Source organism: Daktulosphaira vitifoliae, unplaced genomic scaffold (genome assembly GCF_025091365.1).
Source record: "Daktulosphaira vitifoliae isolate Bord-2020 unplaced genomic scaffold, ASM2509136v1 Scaffold_3, whole genome shotgun sequence".
Lineage (NCBI taxonomy): Eukaryota > Metazoa > Arthropoda > Insecta > Hemiptera > Phylloxeridae > Daktulosphaira > Daktulosphaira vitifoliae.
The window spans coordinates 3,894,945-3,920,790 of record NW_026099574.1 but is presented as its reverse complement, the minus strand read 5'-3'; the positions used below and the strand labels follow the sequence as shown (position 1 = coordinate 3,920,790).

Here is a 25,846-nt window from a genome sequence, read left to right as displayed (position 1 = left end):
TTGTTTAAAATGGCGAATTTAAAAAATGTTAACAATTTTCATAGCAAATGACAACAGTGAGCCAACCTATACATTAGTTAGCTATTTAATGTTTCTTTAGAAAGTCACACTGTAAAAAATAATTGTGTCTAGGTGTTTATATCTATTTACTAATTTATAAACTGATAGCACAAATTTAATGAACATTTTCTTGCATTGCTTTTTAAAATTAATAAGATACGTTTAAATTGTGCCGTTTGACATGATTAACAGCCGTTGGTTTAATTATTGAATATATTACTTTTTTATTGAGTTATATTTATCAAAAAAAAAAAACTTATTATGAACAATTTTTCCAGATAATGATTTCAGTAAGTAACTTTTTATTTTTCATCAGTTCCAATTATCTTTGTTGTGTAATTTGTAATTGATTTTTTAACCCTATTGTTTTTTAAGTAATAGACTTTGTTTAACTAGTTAATATTCGCGTATTACTGTAATTTCTACATGTACCATTGAAGTTCTCCCAATATTTATTTATTGTCCAAAGTTATCTGTTAAGTTTTAATAGTAATAGTAATCTGGATAGTACACAAGAATAATTAATATATTTTTTTTAATTCCAAAAGTATTTTGCAAATTAGAAGTTGCAGACTTTTACATCATACATAAAACTTATATATGATGTTATACTTAGTACAACTATTATAGATGTAATATATGTTTTAATAACTATATCAGTTTTTTATTTTTGCTTAATTTATCATTAATAATTTTAAGGATAGATACCATAAATACATCATGAGATTATATTCATTACTTATATCTTCTTAAAATTGTCAATAGATTTAAAAATTAATCTGTTAGAACTTATTCATTAATTATAATACTTTGATACAACTTTTTTAATTTAGGTTATTGTGAATTTCAATAAAGCAAACTTATAGTGAAAAAATATGGCATCAACTAGTAAAGGTATCTTAATTGGATCTTCATGGTTCCAACGTAAAATCAACTTACGTCCACAACACAGGGGTGTTCATTTAATTACTGAAGAAATCCTTAAACAAATTCCAGAATTATCTTATTTCTCAGTTGGCTTGTGTCATATTCAAAGTGAGAACACCAAGAAATAATATTAATTTTTAAAATAATCTATGGAATGTTATGAAACAAACTTCAAAGTTAGTTTCATAAAAATTTCAATTTACTTTTTCAAAAATAATTCTTTTATTATTCATTTTAAATATATTATATGTAATTATTATGACACTCAAGCATAAGTGTGTGTGTTTATATTAATAATTATATCAAAATTATTATAATTATAGATTTGTTTTTTTTTTTAGTTTTGCATACATCAGCTAGTTTAGCAATAAATGAGAGTTGGGATCCAAATGTTAGGTATGTTTACTAAATTAAATATATACCTATTATTATTTTATAATAAATTATAATTTTATAATTTTAGAGATGACATGGAGATGATGTTGAACAAAATTGTTCCAGAAGTGAGTTTTTAACACGCTTATATTAGTTTCACCTGTATGTATGTATGTTTGTAACTCTCCAAACGTCACGCTTTTTCGCATATTCCGTCATCTAGACTAGACTGTCATAACGCATTCACCCCTACCCACGCCTCGCTCATCACACGATGGCACACTATTCCTATAAAAATTTATTTTTAGTTATCGTACCTGCGTGCTTGTCATCAANACGCGTGCTTGTCATCAATATTATATATATATAAACAAATTTTTATTTTGACTGACCAATACCGCCCGCGTCTAATGCGCCTTACGTATATATATTTATATATTCCTACCACCGTTTATACCATAGGTATAACATTAGTCCGACCCGCCCGCCCGCAAAATACGGTTATACCTAGTGCATGATACGTTTACGTACTTAAGTCGCTTTACTTGTATATATATATATATTCTAATTACTATTAAAATTTATTTATTAACACGCTTTATTTTAATTAAGAGATATAAAGTATTCATTCCGATTACGAGGGATGATTTCCGTATTGTCATTTTTCATCACTACCTCCACGTTCCGGGAGTGAGTAATTTACGCGCCTGCTGCTTTACTTGGATGTGGTAGCCGTTTCTCAGACTCCCTCCCCGGAATCGAACCCTGATTTCCCGTTACCCGTAAGAACTATGATATTGATAGTAACTACTATCATAACATGAAACTAAAAAGTAAAAAATAAATATAGTTTAAAAAACTAAAAAAACACGCTTTTAAAGCGCATCGAACTAAAAAGTTAAAAATAATTTTTAAAATAATTNCGAACTAAAAAGTTAAATATAATTTTTAAAATAAGCTTAAAATAATTATGAATAAAAAATACTAGTATTATTGTGATAAAAGCATGGGTGCTTTATGCCATATTTTACGTATATTGAGCGCCCAACGCTTTTATCACAATAATACTAGTATTTTTTATTCATAATTATTTTAAGCTTATTTTAAAAATTATATTTAACTTTTTAGTTCAATGTGCTTTAAAAGCGTGTTTTTTTAGTTTTTTAAACTGTATTTATTAGATTGGAAATTCTTACCATCTATTCCTATTTATATTATTTTACTGTACCTTATTCAAGTTACTTTATAAATTATTACCTAATTTTTATTTTTATGATATTCAACTCTTTAATTTTTTTTATTATTTCAGGGTTTACCTTACAGACATTCATGCGAAGGTCCTGATGATATGGTATTTTATTTTTTAATTTTTGTTGATTCTTATTTTCATAAAACTTTTTTTAGCCTGCCCATGTAAAAGCATGTTTCTTGGGATCATCAATTACTATTCCAATAACAGAAGGAAAACTTAATCTTGGAACTTGGCAAGGAATATGGTTATGTGAACATCGAAATGATGCAGGTAGTCGAAAATTAGTAATTACATTAAATGGAGCTTCAAATTCATCTGCAGGAGACTTAAATAGGTCGCCTATTACACCAATCTCACCAGTGGCTTCATTAAGCAGCTAGACTTAAGATTTAAAGATTGATTAAAACTTTATAGAATTAATTAACCTCTTCTAGTCAAAATCTTATAACACACATAAAATAATGTAATTATTAAATTTATTTCTAATTTGGATTTATAAGTGAATACTTAACATTCCATCAATATGTAAAGCTCTTTCCTAAACATACTAATTTATGTAACTTTCATACATATATGTATGTTAATTTTTTTTAAATAGTCTTCAACTGACTTGATTTTTAAAATTTAACATTTTATTTTAGAAATTGCATTTATGATTGAATTAAGATTTATTCATATGCATTATTTTGTGTATTTATATATATAAATATTACATGATTCAATGAGTTGTTTTTTTGTCAATAATGTTCTAATAAAAATAATGAGATTAATACTACATTTAATAGTTAATATTTAAAAAATATAAATAATTTATATATATATATATTTGCTGGAACATGAAATCTTACAATTTGTTAGACTTTTTTATTAATAATAAAAATTAAGGAGTGCATTGGTAAAATAAATATAGCATATAATAATGTTGTTAATAAATAAGTATAGTTAATAACTATGCTAATTTTAAACAAATTACAATAATAAAGAATTCTTGTGACTAATTCTAATAAATAAAATAATATAATTATGAAGTATTTTTATCTATAATATAATTATCACATGACATTTAATTGTAATAACTTGGATGACATTTGGTATATTTATTACTATGATAAAATAAATATAGTCTATATAACCAATTAATTATTTTTTTGTTTAATATTTTTAATAATATTAACATGTATAATTTAATTAAAAACAAAAGAAGTTTTATTTGAAAAGCTCATTTATGTATAAATATATTTTTTATTATTACAAATAATAAATTAGTCATTAAATATTTTCTAACAATGCTTAAAATATTGCAAAGTTGCAAAATTATTTTAAACATTCTGAATATTTTATAAAATAGGAACATAATTAATAACATTAACAATACTTAAAAATAAATCGATTTAATTTAAAGATTAATTATTAAACTTTATTATGCAATGGTTAAGAAGTCCAATTAGTACACTTTTATCACATGTAATGTATCACAGTTTACTTTAAAATTATTTATTAAAGAATAATTCAAGGTCGTATTCAGGGCATGGCAAGAAAGCATAGAACAAAAGTACAAATTTTAGAATTATTTTCTATAAATTCTAGAAAAGTATTATTATAAAGTATGTATATATTAACATTTGAAAAAAAAAAACAATTTCTTTTTTTGAGGGGCACATCTGAAAGTACTGCCTGGGCAAAACTAAAGCTAAATACGACTCTGGAATGATAAACTAATTATTTAATAAAATTCCTGCAATTTTAATACATTAATTGTTTAGATAATTTTATTTATTTTATGAAAAAAAAAATGACTGCCAACTTATTCTTATTAATTTAATAATAAGTACACAACATAGCATGTTTTAAAATAGTTTTACAAAAGTAAAGGACCCATGTATTGAAATAAATATGTATTAACTAATAACATTTGTATAAATAATATTTATATAATAATTTTTTAATTGTTAACATATATACAGGATATTCCACAGTGATTTACTAATTTGACTGTATAAACTAATATTGAAATTAGTAAATCACGGTGGGTCACCCATATTCATTGAACATATATGCTTATAATAAATTAAAGATCACCTTAATTTGATGTACATTAATATATCATTAAACATTGAAATATTTACTGAACTATGATACAAAGCTCAATTAGTTCTACAAAAATATTTTACAATTTTATTTTTTTGTATTTATATTTTACATTAAAAAAATATTTATAAAATTTGTACTTCATAAATGTTTGCAAACTTACAGTATCATCCTTAGCTGATTAATTGTTTAAACAAACTTTTGTGATATTCATGTTTTGTATTTGTTTAAAACTGCCTAATTATATTTAATAATGAATATATAATAGTCTTCTACTTATAATATAGTATTAAAATCCAAGCAAACAAAAACAATTTTTTATGAATTGTTCTTATTATTATGCACAAGTTCAACTACAGATTTTGATTTATGTAGACTTTTACTGCTGACATCCTAAAAATAAAAATGATTGAAATAAATTAAAGTGTAATGCAAGTTCAAATAGCATAATAATAATTTAAAAAAATAAAAAATGAACACATAGAGGTGAAGTAGATGTAACTAACAACTTTTCTAAATTTTAACACAATTAGAATTTTGATGCAAGTTTTTTTTTTTTAACAAATTTTGTATTTTTAAACTATATTAATAATATATTTTTTAATATTAATTTTTAACAATAATAAAAATGATAGCATAATTTCAGTAGTATTAAAAGTTTTCAGAATTGTTTATTAGATCTGTTCTGTTCTGTATAATAAAGAAAAATTTTATTTTGTAAATTTATCTAATTAGATACTTAAATTATTTTTATTTTTTTACCATATAAATTTATATTAACTTAATAAAAAGTGGAATTAATGATAAAAGAGTTCTTTTAAAACATTAAAAACATTTTATTTTAACTATTTTATATTTGTTAGTATAGGATCAGAGGAATGTATCAACCAAAAATAATTTTTTTTAAACTCTATAATCAAGTATTTTTCTATTATTGTGTATTACAACAATAGAACTTGTAAGTTAGTAATTATAGTCTTTGTTAAAAACCATTTAATGTTTACATGATTCAAAAACTGAATTTAGCATAAATAATTAAGTAAAATTATTTGAAAAATTAACTATTTTTGGTTCATATACGTTTTTCTGATTTTACACTCATTAATTAAAATTATGAAGAAATAATTTAACAGAATCAAAAATGAAATGGATGTATTTGATAATCTAATTACATTAACTTCCTGAACATTATACATAGAGTCAGGCATAGATTTTGAGGTTCTTAATATACTTTTAGCTGTTTCATCTACATTTACTCCAATATGCATCAATATTTCAGTCATTTTTTGTGGATAATCAAAGTGACCTAAAAATAGAAACACGTTCATTTTTAAAATAAGTTTTTTGTTTCTCTTGTAAAATTGGTAAAATGTGACTTATAAAGTTTTGTCACATAGCCAACAATATACACTTTAGTTAATATATGATCCAAATACATTTTTTTTTAAATTGAAATAAAAATACTTGATTGACAGTATTCAATACCTGAAACAATATCAGTTAAATCTATATTTTCTATATTTTCTAATTCTATATTCTGAAGACCAGCTACACCATTTGTGTGCATAGATAATGTTCTATATAGGAACTTTAATAACCAATCGCTCCTGCAATTATAGCAAAATTAAATAACCAATACATTAAGAATAATGAGAATATTCTACCTTCAAAATGGTATTTTATTTTTTTATATATTTATTTTTGGTTACCATTTTTACCAGGAGTAGAGCATATAGCTTATACTACTTACCTACAGTAGGCATTCACAACTCTACCTGCTACAACTTGAGTGATTTTGTTCCAATCTACTGTATGCCTTGTACATGGAGCACCAATTAAAATAGCATCTTGAATAATACCATGACTATTTTCTCTCTGAGACATTTCCTAATTATGGTTTAAATTTTATTATGTTAATTACATAAAGATTCTTAAATAAAAAGATTATAATAATGATCTTATAAATATATAATTCTACATTTTGTAATATAATTCCAAAAATATTATATATTTATTAGAAATATTTATCAAAGTAAAATAGTTGATGGTAGCAAATTAGTCTTAATAAGTTCTAATAAATTCAAAATTATAATTTAGGCCTCTGGCTACTTACCATAGAGATGTCTATGGGTAATGATGCAATATTCATTAAAATAAAGTAAAAATTAAGACAGATGGTTTGAGAGGGGTAAATCAATTTCACTTTCTTAAAAAGTATTTTATATAATAAATGAATTTTTTGTTAGTGGGACGGAAAGGAAAGAAATTGGAATAGGTATTTCAAATTCGGTATTAACTTTAATACCAGTATTATTTAATATGCCGAAAAATTTTGATATTCATGGCAAATATCTTTTTTGGTAATTATTGTTTATTATTAATATTTGAAATTTCATTGATATTTATTAAAGTTGTATGTTTGTCATTAGAGCTTGGACTGAAATGTCCTTAAAAACTTATAAAAATAAAGCTTTTTTGGTGTTAAGTTAATTTTCTTTATATTTCTTTCATTACAATTTAGTTACTTTTAATACATCATTATTGATGAAAAAAAAATGTTAAGACCTAAGTTGTTTGTAATTTTTTTTTCTATCTTATAATCTAATTCTATAATATAAAGTTAAAAATAGGGGTTTCCATTTAAGAAAATTAGAAATAAGGATTTTTATCCTTGAAGGGACATAAAAAAAATGATTTATTATTGTAGTTTTTACCCGTAAACAATAAAAGATTACACGAGCTCCAAGACTGTATCCAATTAATGTCACTGGACGATTACCATGACTGCGTGTTAATAATGTTTCAGCCAGTTGTTTTCCAACTTGAGCAGAACGACGACAACAAACACCCCAGGGATTATCAATAACAGAAGATAGACCCAGAATACCAGCTGGCCAAGCTATAGCTGCCATCAAACCAGATAATACAGTAAACTTTAGTGACTCCTGAACTGCTACAGTAACTGCAAAACTTAAGAAATATTCCATAGATCTTCCAAGCTCTAAAAGATATGATGATTCATAACGAAGATAATATTGTTCTGGACTATCCTACATAACAAATAATGAACAAGAAATTTTAGCCAATTCAATCAAAATTTTTGTTATATAATTAAATATTATGTACCCGAAGGTATTCCCATGGACCAATATAACTTTTTTCTTTTTCATCATTTAACCAGCCAGATATAGCAATAGTAATATGTAAATGGACATCACCAGAGTTTGTATCTGTAGTTAATTTATGAAATTCAAATTCTTCTATGTCACCGACTCTCTTATGCATTTTATAGCCTTATTTTATATTCAAATAATAGATTAAAAAATATCTGTGCAAATAACATTTATATTTCATTACCTGTTAAACTAGCTCCAGCTACACCAAAAAGTGATCCAACAATAGCTGAGCCACCTAGTGTACCAATAGCAGCAGCGATAGAGCCACCTAAAACACTAGCAAGACCTGAACCAATGAGAGGAGCTGCTAAACCTCCAGTTAAGCCTATAAGAATTCCTCCACCAACTGAGGCTAATCCAATCATTGCAAATCGTTTGGTTTTTGATACACGTAAACGTCTAGCTGCATCAGCTTGCTCCTGCCTAAAAAAAAAAAATGACAAAAAAGTATAATATACATTATAATATACATTGTAATATAGTTTGTTATTTTACTAACTCAGTTTGAGCAGGTGAAAAATTAGATAAACTATTGACAATTGATAGTTCAATAATATCTACATCACTTAAATCCAGCTCAAAAACTCGAGTAACATACAATATAAGAACTCTCCAACGAGCATCATATACTCCTAAACATCAATAAAAACACAAAAATATAGTAAAAAATAATAAAATATTGTGACCAATAGTGGTACATACCAATTTTTAAGCCTTAGTAAGCAGAATATTTAAAGAAAAATTTTACTGAATATTAAATTCTATTACAAAAATTATATTATAAAGCTATTTAAAATTTTACCATTTGAAATAGCAAGAAGCAAAAGATCCTTTACAATAACCAGCATGTCTTTATTAAGTACTTCTTCTTTTTTAAGAGCTCTCACATAAACTTTTGCATCTAAAGGTAGTTCACAATTAGCCATTTCACGCATAGTTCTTAATTGAAGCATTAATCGTAGATGATTGCAAAGAGTTCTCAAGCAATTTAATTTAAATTCATTATGGATTGAATCTCTATATAAGTAACTTAGAGAAGTAGCACACAAAGCACAATATGAAAAACGCCCAGTTGATGATAAACATTCTCCAAGATCTTTATGTTCAATAGAATCTAAAAAAAAATGTAATGAATATTTTTAAAAATAAAAAATTACTCTTTGTTGTCAAATTAATTATACTATGTTCAACTTTTATTTTAGTTAAGCAAATCATTAATTATCAGTTCATAAAAAATGATAGAATGAGACATCAATATTAATTATGAAAAACAACTTGCTATAGCAAGTTATAAAGAGTGATTTTATTTAATTTTCAATGAAAGCCCCCAATTATATTAGTATAAATCAATTTGCACTAATAAAAATTTATATTTAATTTTTAATTTTCAAAGACTATTATAATTATATAAAATTGATCATTAATTTAAATTTAAAATGGACAAAAATAACAATTATATATATTTAAAAAAAGAACGGTTTTATTAACAGATTTTTTAACAAATATTAATTATTGAGGAAATTTCAAACCTTTAATGTACTTAGATGCTTCGACGGCATAATCCATTGTTATAAATTGGATACTTAAGACATTTAAGAATTGAAACTTAAAGAGGAATTGTTAAATTTTGTTTATTAATTGCACCTGTTTTTGTTAATTGTTTAAACAATATGTTTTTAATTGGTCGTTTATGTATCGACTCATAATTAAAATTGTCACGCAACTTTGTTCAGAAGTCCTTCGAAAAAAATGGTAAAGCAGAAATTAATAGGAGATAACAGATGTATTGTTTTAACTATCGATATAGTCATTTAAATGAAAACAAAATGATAGTAATAATAGAAAGATTAACTATAGTAATGTAGATCGAGTCAATTTATACAAAATTTACTTTATTATGAAATTAAATAATGGAAAAAATAACTATTATAATTTTATTATTTAATAAATCGATTCTTTGCAAATTTTCAAATATTATTTGAGGTGTGGCACAATAATTAGGAAATATCAAATGTTAATGTATAGTTAACATTATTAAATTCAGTAATTCATAATACTTAGAAATATATTTTAATAAATAATTTATTAGAATGTAACATAAAGTACTAAAAGAACAAATTATTCACAAAATTAATAAAATTTTTATTATCATTTTTTGTTATCATAAGTAAATATATTTTTTATTGTTTTAATCATCGATAACTGTTATTCAGAAAAAAAAGAATTTCTGGAAGTGAACACTCGACTTTTCTTTGTCTATTGCAAATTGTGATAATAGCACACATGGTCCAAGGTGGATAATATTACATTAAAATAGACTTAAACGTTGATTACATATCATTAGTGATATTGAACTATCTGAAGGTTATCATTTTTTTTTAACCGTATTTTGTATTTTACATGCAGTGCGGACAACTTCTGTTTTGAAATTGATATAACATAGATTTAGTGGGAAATTTCATGTTCGTGTGGTCGGTTAGCATGACGCCATTTTGCGGCCATCGCGTCTTCCTTTCTTTTCTCTTTCCCATTCAGTTATCCGTCAACGCTACGGTGGTGTATGTCCTTCGTTGTTGTTGTTGTGGCTTGAAATTATTTTTGTATTTCTTTATTCTCGGGTGTTCATTGTGTCTTTACAGCCGCCGTCGCCGCCCATACAGTGTTTTATCGTCGCCATGGCGTCCGATTCGCGTTTGTGATATAACCGTATTCGGTTAACTTATATTGCAGTGTTTCGGGTGTTGTGTGCATAATTCGTTTATTTCACATTATATTGTTATTGTCGTGTTAAGTAGTGTAAACGAAGTCTGAAGAAAAAAATAATTCTAATTTCTAAGTGCGACGGTTATTAAACTTTTTTTAATCAACATGGATGGTAGTGATACTGGTGATTCAAAATCCGGGTGCGGTTGTAGCGCTACGGCCACCTCTGTTAATAATAATAATGATGGGACGGCAGTCGGTACGACGGCCGCGACCGCTGCTGCCGCTCAGCAACAACAACAACAGCAACAACATCATCGGCAGCGAACTATCGGCGATCCCGGCACGATCCCTTCAACGGACGATACATCCGAGATTACTATTACCGTATCGCCCACTACAGGAGGTCAGTTCGACCTATCCGTGCTCAAAACCGACTCCGTGGAGAGCCTGAAAAAAGTGATTTCTAAACGTTTAAGAGTACCTAAAGAGCGGATATGTCTGCTGTACCGAGAAAGGTGAGAAATCTCACTTTCATGCTGATTTGTTATACCCTTTGTTGATAATCCTTAATAATAACCCCATACGATTGTCAGTGTAGGAAATATTATTTGTTTATATATATATTTTTTAATAATAATCGGTAGGGTACAATATATATATATTTTTACCATGACTGTACAAGTTTTTATTATTCTAATATTATTTAGCGCAGATACCGAAGCCTAAAGTTGTTCCAAAGTGCAATATTCAGCTCGGCATCGTGCTCCCGGAACATGGTACTTCCGAACGATAAAACAATTTTGACGAGAATAAATTTTATTGAACTTATTCTCGGATTTCTGGGGGCCACCATCCCTATATACGGCTAATTTGGAGTCATGCGATAGTACCTGAAATGACTTGTAGTTTAAGAAAATAGTACGGACGATGGGACGTTTCGGATAGTTTTGTCGTGCGCGGTTGTGCGACGTTGCCGAATTGCGTCCACATACACTTGGTCGGTGTAACAAAAATGATTTCTATTGTACAATTGTTAATTCCCTTATACCCTTTACCTGGTGCCGGACGCCATAGACTGGTGATCAGTGGGTTTCTCTTGGACAAATCAATTCTAGAATTATTACAATATTATAAGAATTTTTTTAGGACTTTGTTAAAAATTAGGGAAAATATTTCGTGTATATTTCAAATGAATGCATTTTATTTAGCAAAACTTAATGAGCTCTTGTAAACGTCAGTAGTGCTTTAGCATTACCGACAATCTGATTGTCTTATAAAATCCGTTGTGTTAGTAAATTTTCATCAGATTTTTTATCTCATGAGTTTATTTCATCACTACACAGCGACAAATTTACATAACGTTTACAAATCCGATTAAATTAGTTGTGTTAACATAAGTAACCTACTTCCACTTTTTGGTTTTTTTTTTTGTACTTAGTAGTTGTAGTTTACGTGTTTGTTATAATTTTGAATAGTATCGTGACTTGAATCATACTATGTGTATATAAGATGGTGACCCTAACAGCTGATAATAGTTGATTCTAGGGGAGCTGCAATACGGCTGCGGCGACGACGACATCGGACGCCATTATATTGGGGGTGAATAACCCGTCGCCGCCGCCGCCGTGCAGTCCCTCCAGACAAGTGTAGAGCAGTCAGCATCACCAATAGCAGCTGCCCAGGGTTTTGAGGTCTCATTGTGAGTGTAAAAGACCATCTTTGTGCTGCGTGGCATCTGGCAAGGCATCATGGTTACATGCGAAATGAATTTTAAAATACTTGACTTAAATTCGCGCGCGCGTGAAAAGTCGCTTTCACCAATCAAATTGGAAATCTAAGGGGCTCTCAAACTCGGTCGTTCTATTGTTTATCGCTTGCCGCAATGGTTCTCAGACCGTGTTTATGGTATATTTTGTTCTTCGGAATAAATTGCAATTAACATAGTAATTATGTCCATTTATTCAATTGTATATTATTTCATACTTGCGTGTAACAATAATAAATTATAATCTGTTAAAGCAACATTGTGGTGTTGAAGTGTTCGGGGGATAAAACGATGCGTCGCGTTATTCGATATGTTCGTGTAACGTAGTTGTAACCGCAATTATTTTTGTTGCGATAAACCTTGAAAAAAGTTGTTATATAAAATTATATTTTTGTTGAGTGTTATGGACTCTTTATAGTGATAGACACGATTAGTATATTGAGCATTAATGTAAAAAAATGTTTGTTTAAAAAAACATTTGTTCTACATTGTATGACGAAACAATACCCATATCTATACCTCTAATTTTATGTGTATTTATGTTTTTTTTTTTTTATCTCGCAGGCAACTAAGAGACGGTTCTTTGGACGACAACCAGTTGATGCAAGGAAGCCGGCTCACCCTATTACCTAGCGTCGAAACCGGTCTTCTGGTGAGTATTATTATATTACAAATATTGTTAAGTAAAGTATTAGATCTTCGGTTTCGTCTTCTTGTTCTTTGGTCTTGCAATGTCCCCACTACTTGTCATAATAACAATAGCATTTATCTTGTACGAATATGTTTCACACATGACAAAACGTGGCAGTATCGGCTATTGCGGGTTTGTTGCTACTCTGTGAGTTTAGATGAACGACGAAGACGTCGCTCAGAGTACTATTGATAATAATCAAAGGCCTAATCTATTGTGCAAGAACGCCATATCACATTTTTAACAATTTATTTTTTGTGATTCATTTTACAATATTGCAATAGAAAAGGAATAGTTATTAGGTTATTGTCGAGATAATTTTCACGGGTCTGGCCATTTATTTTGCGTTTTTATTCTATGTAATTATCTCATTGATAAGCATTTTTCTGTTTGTATTTAAAAATAATAAATTGGTATCCGTTTCAAATGATTCGGTCACTTGGCATTTTCAGTTTAGTTACGGCCGTTGTTATGGACACCGTCGTTCGAATTTCGTTATGTTGATAGAGTAACTTGTAACATTAGGTCGTGATAATAACAAGGAAATAGATTCGTCACATTGATATTACTTAAAAAATATTCTAGCATAAGAAATCTAAAAAAAACAAAAAGTAACCCCGTCATATGATATAATACTATAATTAGCATTTAAACGGACTTAGTCGATAATGTCCTTTGTTTTTGTTTACACAACGTTGTTTCTAACCGAGTAAATCGATATTAAAAGTTATGTTTTGGTTGTTAGGTGCTTATTATATATTATAAACTAGTTAAAGAACACGATTTGAGTTCGTTGTTTTGTTCTATGACGTTAGTGCGATTAATGATTATTATCATTGCACTTCGTCCAATTCCAATAACGTTCACGAAAACATAGCCACAGTAAAATTTATTATTACATGAACATATTTTAATTTGCTAACATACCAATTGTATTACTAGTTTCATCTTTTTTTATTTTTAACAATTGTGAATCAATGCACAGTATGTGTGGCGTACGTTTTCTTTTTTTATATATGTTTTTTTTGTCAAGCAATAAGTAGTAAATAGTACGCACCTTTTCTATCATAACCGGCGTATCGCTTTAACGTGATTTCACTATGCCATACATTTTTCATATTTCTCAACATAGTTAAGCTTGAGTTATTCAAGAAAACTTAATCAAAAGAGACTTATTTCTTTTATTCAAAGTCCGACACGTTGTTATCACTTAAAAATATATACATTAGCGTTATTGTTTCTAACTGAAGACGTAACAACGAAAAAAAAAATAACTTAGTGTTTCCCAAACTAGTAAAGTATTATCTATATGAGCCAACTAACACCACGTTCACTAGTTTTTATTCTCGTCCCGGATGTATATAGTCAAGCCACTCATTCATAAGTATGAAATATTTTCAATTAGTTGGCAACTCGGCAAAAAAAAAAAAATCCTCGTAACAATATTTTTAAAAATACTGAAATCGTCCATTTATAATAGTAATCTCGTGTAAACTGTTTATGAGTATTGTGATATAATTGATCTTGAACAATTTCAGCTAAAATAAACGGTTATTGGTTGCGTGCAGGGTTGTATCTATCTGGCTGGTCACAATGGTAAAAGCACGGTTTTTGTACTCGGTTCGTTACCGCCTTTAGTTGTACTAAAAACTATGCGGGACCGTTATTATGTCCTTCGTTTATAACATAATGTATTTTTTCGGGATACCCTGTGTGGTGTGCTGTAACGGGGCGGCGGCCCGTTATGACTGTAGTAACAGCCTGCCGCCTTAGCCGACGGGTCCCGTTGCCCGGGTAACGGGATCCGGGCAACGGTATACACCGCGTGGCGGTTCTATCTCGTCGCTAGCGCGTACTGAAACGACGCTGAACGCCAACGGTCAACACCGTTATGACCCGATCATCACTGCACACACATACACACACACACACCAACTACACATGTCCGCTTGGGATGGGCTCGATTGGGATCCGTTTCGAATACACTTCATTAAATGCTGGCCCATCCAGTACATCTCTGCACGACCAAAAAAATGTTGACAATCACTATTTTTTAACGTTATCACTATTTTTCACTGCCAATGTAGTTACTTACCCCGGCGTCATGGCGAGCTTGGTTGATAGCGATCATACTACCTATGCCTATATTGTTTCTTTGTCATAGTCTTTTTTACGTCATTGCTACATTTTTGTTTTTGAAACCGTTAAAAACAGTAATATTTCGTGTGTAGGTTGAAGTTTAATTTTTACCTTTGACTTCACAAGCGGCCACGTGTGTTTAATAAGTCACGTTTGACGAAAACAATTTGATTGTTTGTACTTTCGAATATAAACAGCGCTAAAATATAAAAAACTGATAGTGGTATTCTTGTGTTTATTCCTCTAATACAAACTGAGCTGTTGAAAAATGCGTCAACGATAATGTGTTTGATTCCTTATGAATTTAATTTTAAGTCTTATCGCGAATATTTGTCGTATTCTTCGAACGGTTTATCATTAACTGCTGTATGACCTGATAACAATTACCGTTGGCTCGACACTTGTTTTTTAGCTTTGTGTTTTATCGGCCAAGGCGTAATAGAACAAACGCACTTCACTAAATTTCCTCTCGACTAAAGCTTATCTCTTAACCGCCACTTAAACATATGGGATTATGTTTCCAGGGAAAATGTAATATTGTCTTACAATAGCTTATAACCGTACTGTTATAAAGTTCTGGTTTTGTTTTAACTTCATAACACATTTAGTAAATGTTATTTATTAGCCAAAGTCGGTTATAATTATATTACAGATGACTTTAACCGACGACGTTATCGATAAGACTCGTTTTAAGTTTTATTAGATGTTCAACATTTTACTTGTCCGTTGTGTTAGCTTTTATTTTGTCGAGTTACTGAAGACCATAAATTACAAATGACGTTGGTACTGTATGACTTGACGAACGTTGTTCCAAAATTTTATTGTTCCAGTCAGTCAGTGAAATTTATAAAATTCATTTTCTATAATTACTTGTATTTAAATAGCAACTAGAAAAAGTCGTTTTACTAGTATTATAATGGGACTAAATTTTGTATTTTGATTTTATCAAGCCAATTCGCAATAGGTCAAGTGTAGTTTAAGTGCGTTCTTATCGTAACATTTTACGTGCTACCAACAATTTTAACATTTAACAAATTGTGCTCATAATTCATAAAAATAGTGAAATTACACGACCAGTAATTAAATTACATGCCCAATTGACAACGAGGTTACTCATTCGGTCAATTTCTCTTATCTTATCACATTTGTTATCGACAAAATTTGTCGTTGTTATACATTTAACGTATAAACATAAGTAGTAGTAATTTTTAATTTTATTTTAACATTTCGTACAACAAAGAATCTTAAAATATTCTTAACTGTCACTTGATAATTGTTATTGTTATTATTTTGTCAACCATAGACAGTCCTTGTATAAATGTAAATAAATCCATAAAGTCTATAAACAGTTTTTGTTAAACTGGACGTAAATTTAAACGTCTAATTTATCGCACAATGTTCATTAGAAACGGGTGCCGTTTTTTTAACGGAACTTGAAACTAGTTGTGGAGTAGACCTTGCTTTTAGAATGTTTAGGCTCAACGTGTAAAAGTGGATCACCGTCGCTTTGCCGTAATGAATTTTATGTATTTTATATATATATATTTATGAAGCATTATCATCATGTATATCAAAGACTGCGGGCGGCAGCGTTGTCGGTGTGTAATTTTTATACGCTCTAGATACATGATGCAGACCGTACTACGGCTTACGGTAAACGCTGATTCTGTTTTTCTTGAAGCAATTCGCCCCGTCGACAGATCCCTATGCTACTAAAAAAACACAGTTGTAGATTGATGGTAATGGCCGTTGAGGTTTATTAGTTAGCACACGGGGATTTTGGTATTTATACAATTTTTGGGCGGTGTCGTCTTCCACCGTATAAACCGGGCGTCAACCTTATCAACAGCAGACCTTGGTGTGCAACCACACCCTGTGCCGATACATTTTTTTATTTATAATATATTTATGTATAGATATATTTAGGAATATCCGTCACCGGTCGCTACTATAATATGATAATGCACACACGACTGGCGTATGCCTAACATACACCTCAACTATATTTTATAATTTTTTTTTATTTATTTCAGGTCCAAAGACCAGAACAAAGTGTGATGCAAGCGTTGGAAAGCCTAAACGACTCGCAGGTAATGTACTACCACTAATACGTAACCAGAATTTGCCTCCTTATGTTCGTTTTTATTGTAAGAAGTTCTAATTAAATATTTAAATCTAGAAAAATGAGTAGTTGTGTCTATGAGGTTTAATTTGAGATGAACATAAGGCATTTGCCGTATTAAAATAAAATTTAACTGCGCTTCTGTGCGAGCACTTGGATAAATTTTTAACCTCGAAATAAATTTTTAACAGCTCTTACGTTTTCAAATATTTGCTATGACGCTTGTGTAGCTTATGTTAATTTTCATCTAAACAATTTTGGGCCATTTATGTTTTCTTGAAAAATTTGTGTTTAACTTAAAGCTTAAATAACTTCTCAGGGTGAAAATATGAAATACATTAACATAATATATTTATGTATACAGAAATACTTGTAATATCTTTATATCTCATTTATAACAACATTAATGTGTTTTAATCGCAGCTATAGAATAAACACACGAATAATTTTTTTTAATTCAAATAAGTTTTTATTTTCTATCAAGTAAATTAATGTTTTTTTTCATTTAAACTATCATTAGAAAATTCGTGATTAAATGAAATAAATAATAATTAAACGGTGTTTAATTATTCAAAAAATTCAACATTTTTAAATTAGTTCATTAAACTAAATTTCAATTTTCATTTTCAGGTGAACGATTTCCTGTCGGGCAAGGCACCATTAAATTTGACTATGCGTTTAGGCGATCACATGATGCTCATACAATTGCAACTGTCCACTGTGTCGTCGTCAGGGACGTCGAAACGACCACAATCCGGTGCCCCTACAGTGGCCACTGGCACAGCCGCGTTGAACGCATCAACTGTAGCACCCGAACCACCACAGACCACGGCCACAGCTGCTACAGCATGCTCGGCCGGTAACATCATTGGCACCCCTAGACTGATACCCGGTGTGGACGCTTATCCCATTACTCGCGTCCGCAACGTGTCCGATGACAGTGACGATAACTCGATGGACACCTCAGAAGAGACGCCGACTGCCGTCTCCCCCACGACTACTACCCCCCCTATTACCTTGGCGCCCCCGACATTGGTAACAGCCGCGCCCGTTGAGGCGCCTGTACCACCAGCTCCCACGCCCACCCCGTGTTCGTGCGATGCTAGTACGTCTACATCGACTACCACTGGCACCACTGGCACGGGCGAAAAACCTCAGCTGGACACCAGGGCATTAGCCGAAGCTTCCCGAAATCTCACTCAAACTCTGAAACAACTTTCATCGGAGGTCCTTACCACAAAAAGCGGTTCCAAAGAGGTGAGCACTTTCTTATCAGCTAATAAACGACACGGTGCATATATATTCATCATACGTGAATATGTTTAGATAAGACGTGGTAAATATTATCTGGATCCCCTTAAATAATAAAAATTTATAAATACGGGTTCGTATTGATTGCGGCGTGGGCGGCAACGTCGCCGGGTTCGGCAACGTAGTAGTGTACGGGTATTTGCCGCTGCCGCCGCCGCTCGAGTACATACTAATTCCGTCCCGAGGGTTATGATCAATGTGTGGCTGGCGACCGCCTAGAGATGAAAAAAAAGTCTCGATTTTTATGTCGTCTGCAGCGTTGCCGGTTCTCATTCGCCACTGCGTTCACACACTAACCCACACCGTGTGAATGTCTTCTCGTTGTATGAGCGTGTGTGCCGCATACGTGCACCGTCACCGATGACCTCAATTTCAGGTGTAGTCCGACCAAGTTTCTTAACATGACAAAATCTTCAACACATAGTCTACAGAAATTTTGATTAAAAAAAATTTTTCCCAAAGGAGTCAAATTCGTTGAAAAGGAAAACCCTTATTGTGGTTGAATTTGTGTATAGTAGTAGTGATCCGTATCTGTTGGAGACGTCGAAAAACGTGTGCTCGCTTGAACGGGACGACTGCCCACAGAATCCGTGTAATATCCCTAGTGGGGCGTGGTTGCAACTGGCACACCGGCGAATTCGACGACGTCATATTGATCACGCGGGAGGTCGCTTATCACCGCACACACATTCTCGCACAAAGGGCCCTAGCTTCCCTCTTCTACCTTCCGTTCGTAAGCGACCTTTTGTGTGTTGTGCTGTACTACTCGTTGCGTTGCTATACACAAACCACTAGGTGCGTATCTCCTCTACCGCCGTTGCCTTTAGGTAATTTCTTTACCATTTCGTTGTCGTGTTTTACACATTGATCGTTTTCGTAGGCCGAAAACGCCGAGTGAATGTATTGTGTGTAGGAAATTTGGAACGGAAAATCAGCCGTATGACAAAGAAGCAGTCGCTAAATGAAGTTTTCTCCTTCCTCTGAAACGGTTACTTGGCCATTAATGCAATATCCGCGTTATAGAATAATACGGTACTCGTGCGTTCCAGTCGGCCGGACAACGGTGTCTCTACTCCGCTAACTGTGTCGACGTTTAGGAGGCGCATAGAGAAAAAACGAATGATAATATAAAAAAATAAACCACGGTATATAAAACCACTGCCTGGAGGCAAATAGAGCGGACACGTTCTACAACAAATGAGGTGGTGGCGTCCAAAGAGTACTACTTTCCACATTCGTGTTTCCCCTCCTTGCAATACTGTAACTATTGTCGATCCACTCGTTTCTAAGCTTTCGCGAGCCTGTTGACTACCATGACCAATGTTATTCTTCGGCTGGGAATTTCAAATGAAAGGAATATTGTGTTTATGCTAAACGCCTTTAAAATAATTGTATTAATCGCATAGTTCAGGAAGGCAAAAGTTCTTTAAGATTTTTTACAGGACAAACGTGTTTTCACAAAAGGGTTTTGTTGTTGTTAATGGAAACGGCCTCACCGACGGTAGGCGTCGCCCACACAATGTCTGTGTTGTCGTCATCCAAAATTTAATCCAGAACTCCTACGCTGTTCCGAAGCTTTGTTAGTGCTAGGAAAACGTTTTTGTAAAGTCGTGGGTTCTGGACTTTACTAAAACGTTTTCCTAGCTTTTGTTTTTTTTCTTTTACTGACTTCCGCAGTGATCTTCAACTAATATTTTCGAACGCGTAAAGAATCGCAGTTTGAAAAATTGCTGTTATTCCACTAAAACGGATCATCAATGCAGTGCTATTATTCTAATTTTACACTTGTACCTGCTTTATCTAGGTCATCGACTATCGTACAAAAATATGTTTATTTTAAATTATCTATTTTCAGTAAATATTTATATGTCAGGATTTTGAGGTTTTTTTTTCTGTTAAGAAAACATAAACAATTGTAGACTTTGTGAATAAAGGTGTGTGAAATGAAGCGCTCTCTATATTACATATTAGCCGAGTTACTTATAAATAATAAATCATGTATTTGAGCTGAATGATAAGTTGTAAATTATTTTTATTAAATATCATAAATGGAGGAATCACTATTCGATAAGGGTCACGTTGTTTTGTTATCTAACTCACGTCGTTACCTAATTACAAATATTCTTATGAAAATAACTTATGTCCAGAGCTCATAACTTAAAGCATTAAAACGTGTTATTTTAAGCGCTATAATAAACACTTAAAAATATTGTTTTTAGCGATTAATATGGACCAAAAACACAAAAATATAGAAAAAAAAGTCAAGTTCAATTTAATGAACATTTTTGCAATTTTAGTCTGTTACTTAACGAAAAATTGCAATTCCATTATCAAAAATTTAATATATAATTTTTGTATAAGACAATAGAGTTTTATTAAGTAATAAGGACGACGGCCAAGTCTGATTTGTAATATACAATAATTTCACATCTACTCGTATATTTATCATTTATACAATTTTTACTAAGGCAACCTAAACATACAGTGGAGAAAATTTAGCGACTTTTAAACATTTATTCTTTATGCTTTATAAAAAATATTATATTTAAGAAGAACGCCTCCTTTGTGTCCCTAAATTAAGAAAAATTTAAAAAGTTCCAGATTATTTTGTCTTAAATTGGGAGATATTAGTTATGACAAGTCAATTGATTTCAGACTACATTGCAACACAGCAATAGGTTATTATAAACACTTATATCATTATACGTGCATTAATTCCGAAATTGTTTTTTTTGTTCAATAGTTGTAAAAAAAAATTGTACATGTTTTGACCTTCCTGATAATTTTCTCTATTATGATACTGAAATAGCGCTAAAAATACATAATAAACAAAATAGCACTTCACATTTGAAATATGTAACATGAAATTTCGTATTTAGGTTATTATTTTTCTGCAATACATTTTTAAATTACGTAGGTACCCCTTTAAAAAATATACCAAGGCTAGAAATTATGAGTACTACTTATATCATTAATAAGCAATAGAACTAATCATTTAAGACTACTTCTAATAATACAATCAACATTTTTGTTCGTATCTTAGCACCGACCGTTTTGTTGTGACAATTAATGTTTATGCTTCGCTTTATGTTTTGTATTACGGGCACATCAATAGTGTTCTGGTTACCATTGAATTATTGTAATTTTTATTATTTAGTGAAATCCCCACCATAAAAAAACATACTTGAGCGGCCTACGATTGACTTGTCTCTCTGTTATCGCCGCTTTTTTTCGTGATGTATAATTACCCAGAGCAGATGTTTTAACGTGCTGTACTTTGCAATTACACGTACTACGTATTTATGTGCCGACAAATGCAATTTTTTCGATGTTATATGTACTAAGTAATCATAAAGAACAATTGATTTCTCCAAAATAATTAATGTTTTGTAGTAACTGCGATAATTGCCACCTACTGGGCTTTTCGATTTTCTCTTTTAGGTTTAATTTCCAGGGTCGCCTCGTTGGCGTCAGTCATATGTATGTAAATAAGTTTAATTGTCAAAGATGTGTTAATTTTGAGTAGCACGACAGTGATAAGGTTGAAAATATTGTGGGATTTTGTTGCTTTAAATGTCGTTAAAAAATTTATGGAACTCTGGTTGTGTCCTATTACATATTTGCTAAATTGTTGTATTCTTTTATAAAAACAGCTGTTTGCCGTCCATACTCGGACTAATGTTACGTAGGTAGTCATACACGTATTAACTTTGTTTGTTGGGCGTCTGAATAAGTATGTGAGAATGTAACACTTTCACTCGGCGCATCGAACAAGATTATTTTTAGGGTCACTGTCGCCGTTCGCAAAGTGTCGCATAACCGTTCGCTAAGTAATCCGGACAAACTAGTTATGATTTGGGAATGGGTTAACCTCGCAAATTTGGCTCACATTAGCATAAATCGTTGACGTACACATTGCGTTTGCTGATGATTAGCGCCGATATACGCCGTAGGTCGTTAATGAAAATATTTACCTAATATAAACCTACCGGCGGATAGCGTGTGGTGAACTCGCCCTCATGTGCCTACGTGTGCAGCACCACCGACTCATCGTATCGCAGCAACCGGCGCGCCCGTATGAACAATAATGATAATTAAGTATGTTTGATTGCATGTATAGTACTTATGGTGGGCGATCATACAGAATACGAGCGGCGTCGTTGCGTTGTGTGTGCGTGTTCATTGAGCAGTGTAGTTACGTCCTAGGCTAGGTTTTAATAATATCTGTGTGTGGGTCCTCCCGGGACTCGCTAGTTTATATTTGTTCCCGATGGTGGCGGCCGGTGTATTTATTAATACGAGATAACGTTGTTGAGAATATGAATTTTTTTCCCGTTTAGAAATAACTCGCACGCGCGGGCAAAAGAAGTTTTTCTTTGTCGCCTTCTCCTCCAACGTTTACTCGTTCCCACGTATCGGTTGCGCAGTGCGGCGTCCCTTGCACACCACATAAACGCTGCCGTCTGTTCACAAAACGTTGTTATCTCTGCGTATGATTCTGTACGAGAAAAACTACTGTGGGAGCCCCCAGCGACAATTGTGTACAAGTCGGGGGAGACTCGGCCACAGACACCCACAACATCGCCGTGCATTTTAATCGGTATGCACACACGATATATTATTCTCCTTCTTTCACGTCTTTATTGTCCCGGAAAACCATTTTCGCCGCCTTCGGTTCGACCAAAAAGTTGAAATAGATTTCAAAGTATACGTGTGTGTGAGTGTACTAGGGAGACCGCACCCTGCCGACATAAACAGCGTATTGATCTCGCCCGGAGAGGACCATATAGGCGGCTGCGGTAACGCGTTGAATGGCTGCCAATTTTGAGGCAGGTCGTTGCAATGCGTTTGGCATTTTTTTTTCCACAGTTTCCCCCACCGCCTCCGTATCATACTCGAATAATATTTTATGCAAATTAAGAGTTAATTTATTTCTACTTAATTGTGACTCGTTGCATTTTATTGTTCGAATACTTAGGTTGGTATTATTCTTGACTTAATTCCCAGTAAATGTAGAGGATAATGTATCAAGCTCACATTAACATATAAACAATAAAAATTTTACTTGTAAAAAAAACTTGTAAATTTGAATAAAAACTATAAAATTATATTTTCATGCGGTACACAACCAGTTTGTAGGTGTCATAAAAAAAATGCAATCAGCAGAAAACTCATTTCGATAATTTATTTTTGTTGCCGTTACAAAGTATCTAAATTAATTGATACGGTAAACTCGTCAAGTGTTTTTTATTTATATATACATATATGTACGTACAAACAATTGAAAAGTTAAATCGTCTTGTCATTTCTATGGAATTGAATTTTTACTATTAATGGACGGTATTTTTAAAGCTTAAAGTGTTTATTTATTAATCTTCATAAATTAATATTTGTTATTTTGTTTATTTTAGATGCACATAGGATTCAAGCGAAGGCCAGGCGCGATAATCGAGAGCATGCAACACCATGGAAAAGGCGTATACTCCGGCACTTTTTCTGGTAATTTGCTATTCGTTCGTTAAATAATTTCTAGGGCTTTACAAAATACCACTGTATCTCTTCCATGGTTTCCCTGCAGCCACATGACCCTAAGGCTTCATGATTGAAAACTTAGAACTACTCAGTGCCAGAAAAACTATTCACTGTTAGCCATTTCCTATACCCCATGATAAAACTTCAATATAGAACCTCAATGATCCGCCATAACTTGTATTATTGCGTTTGCAGGTACATTGAATCCAGCCCTGCAAGATCGTTTTGGTCGACCAAAACGCGATATCAGTACTATAATTCATATACTCAATGATTTGCTGTGTGCTACTCCACAGTACAGGGCGGCAGCAAGATCGGGTACACCAGCTGTATGCACAGCCACAACACTTCCTCCGACAGCTTCGACTACACAAAACGCCACACCATTTGCTGGCACAAATTCCATGTCTGCTCATCATTCATCCGCACCTGACTATAATGGTAAGTTCACATCAACTACTCCTGTTGAGTGTCAGTATTGTTTGATTTTATTTTTGTGTTACTCTAGTTTTCATTAATAAATTTCATTTAAATAAATTATTTTCTTAGAAAATGATTCCAAGGAGAATGCAGCCACACGTGGAAAAATGGAGCGCTTACGTTTAATAATGGAAGAAAAACGTGAGAGACGTAGAGCCGGTCGAAGCGTACCTTATGATAAGAGCAAATCAGGAACCCAATGGTCAGCCAAATCGGAAACACAGAGCGTAGCACCAACAGATCCATCTGTCGATCCAACATTGCCGCCTGAACAAGTCGTTGTGTGAAAAGCTCTGTGCGGATATTTAAAATATGTGATATAATAAATAAATCCCCACCATGTTTTTTTTTTAAGACATTTAATATCTATTAGCTTATATGGTCAGTTACACTTTAGGGTGCAATATTTTTAATTTTTGTAAATACAAATAAAGAATTCCCTTCTATCTAGCACCAAAAATGAAACATTGATGATATTTATGTATGTATATTTCCTCTTCATTTTATCTTTATAAATAGATTAACACCTCTTAGACAATTTCGTATCTATTGTCCATGATATAACATACAAATTTATGTAAAGATATTGTATAGAATGATGTTTATATTTATATATACCTAATTTGTTTAAGTGAATTTTTTTTAATAGGGATTTTATGTTGGATAAATTTAAATAAAACAAATTGCGATTTATTACCTCATTTTTCGTGAATGTAAACAATTATAGACGTTTTTAGAAATATAAAAATTAGTTAAAAAATTTTGTCTTGTCAAATTCTAAATGACAGTAAATGTAAATATTATTGTAAATCACGTTTACTGAATATTGGTTTTCGTGTAAATAATTATAATATAAAAATGAAAAACTAAAAAAATATGTATAATGTAATGCTTAAAGATTGATTATTTATTTAGGGTAATTTTTAATTTGTATGAGGAGAATAATTATTTAAGTTTTGTTTGACCAATAGGGTTTTTTTTTCACAGTTTCAGCTTAGATTCATTAATTAAACATACTATATTATTTTTAAATTAAATTGTTTTTGTTAATTTGTGTATTTAAAAATAATAATTGACTGGTTTTCTTTATTACATTTTTTTTTTTTTTACATAGTTAATTATATTTTCTGCTTTAAAACTAATAATGACATGTTGTACACAATGTTTTTGTAAAAATAAGAAATAAGTAATTGTTTATTAAAATATGAACATCTGTTGTTTA

At 31.3% G+C, this 25,846-nt stretch overlaps 3 protein-coding genes and 1 long non-coding RNA gene across 4 annotated transcripts; 3 read left to right on the top strand and 1 right to left on the bottom strand.

Moving 5' to 3' along the window:
* The first annotated feature begins 173 nt into the window (after nt 1-173).
* On the top strand, nt 174-3,184 carry LOC126901396 (UPF0047 protein YjbQ). The gene is made up of 6 exons (XM_050677812.1): nt 174-350; nt 894-1,095; nt 1,329-1,383; nt 1,451-1,490; nt 2,672-2,713; nt 2,767-3,184. Exons 2-6 carry the CDS (start codon nt 936-938, stop codon nt 2,992-2,994), a joined length of 525 nt encoding a protein of 174 aa, XP_050533769.1. The 5' UTR covers nt 174-350; nt 894-935; the 3' UTR covers nt 2,995-3,184.
* Nucleotides 3,185-4,273: 1,089 nt separating this feature from the next.
* Nucleotides 4,274-9,875, bottom strand: LOC126901390 (transmembrane and coiled-coil domain-containing protein 4-like). Its single transcript, XM_050677806.1, has 10 exons — nt 9,408-9,875; nt 8,681-8,992; nt 8,378-8,510; nt 8,060-8,301; nt 7,829-7,995; nt 7,417-7,752; nt 6,453-6,589; nt 6,188-6,309; nt 5,875-6,008; nt 4,274-5,095 (listed from the first exon to the last, which is right to left on the bottom strand). Exons 1-10 carry the CDS (start codon nt 9,442-9,444, stop codon nt 5,021-5,023), a joined length of 1,695 nt encoding a protein of 564 aa, XP_050533763.1. The 5' UTR covers nt 9,445-9,875; the 3' UTR covers nt 4,274-5,020.
* A 529-nt stretch (nt 9,876-10,404) lies between these two features.
* Nucleotides 10,405-25,846, top strand: LOC126901391 (midnolin homolog). The gene is made up of 7 exons (XM_050677807.1): nt 10,405-11,099; nt 12,914-13,001; nt 17,213-17,269; nt 17,932-18,558; nt 24,024-24,111; nt 24,340-24,585; nt 24,694-25,846. Exons 1-7 carry the CDS (start codon nt 10,747-10,749, stop codon nt 24,909-24,911), a joined length of 1,677 nt encoding a protein of 558 aa, XP_050533764.1. The 5' UTR covers nt 10,405-10,746; the 3' UTR covers nt 24,912-25,846.
* On the top strand, nt 18,565-23,742 carry LOC126901401 (uncharacterized). The gene is made up of 2 exons (XR_007703038.1): nt 18,565-19,439; nt 19,493-23,742. It is a non-coding gene; the product is annotated as an uncharacterized LOC126901401 (long non-coding RNA).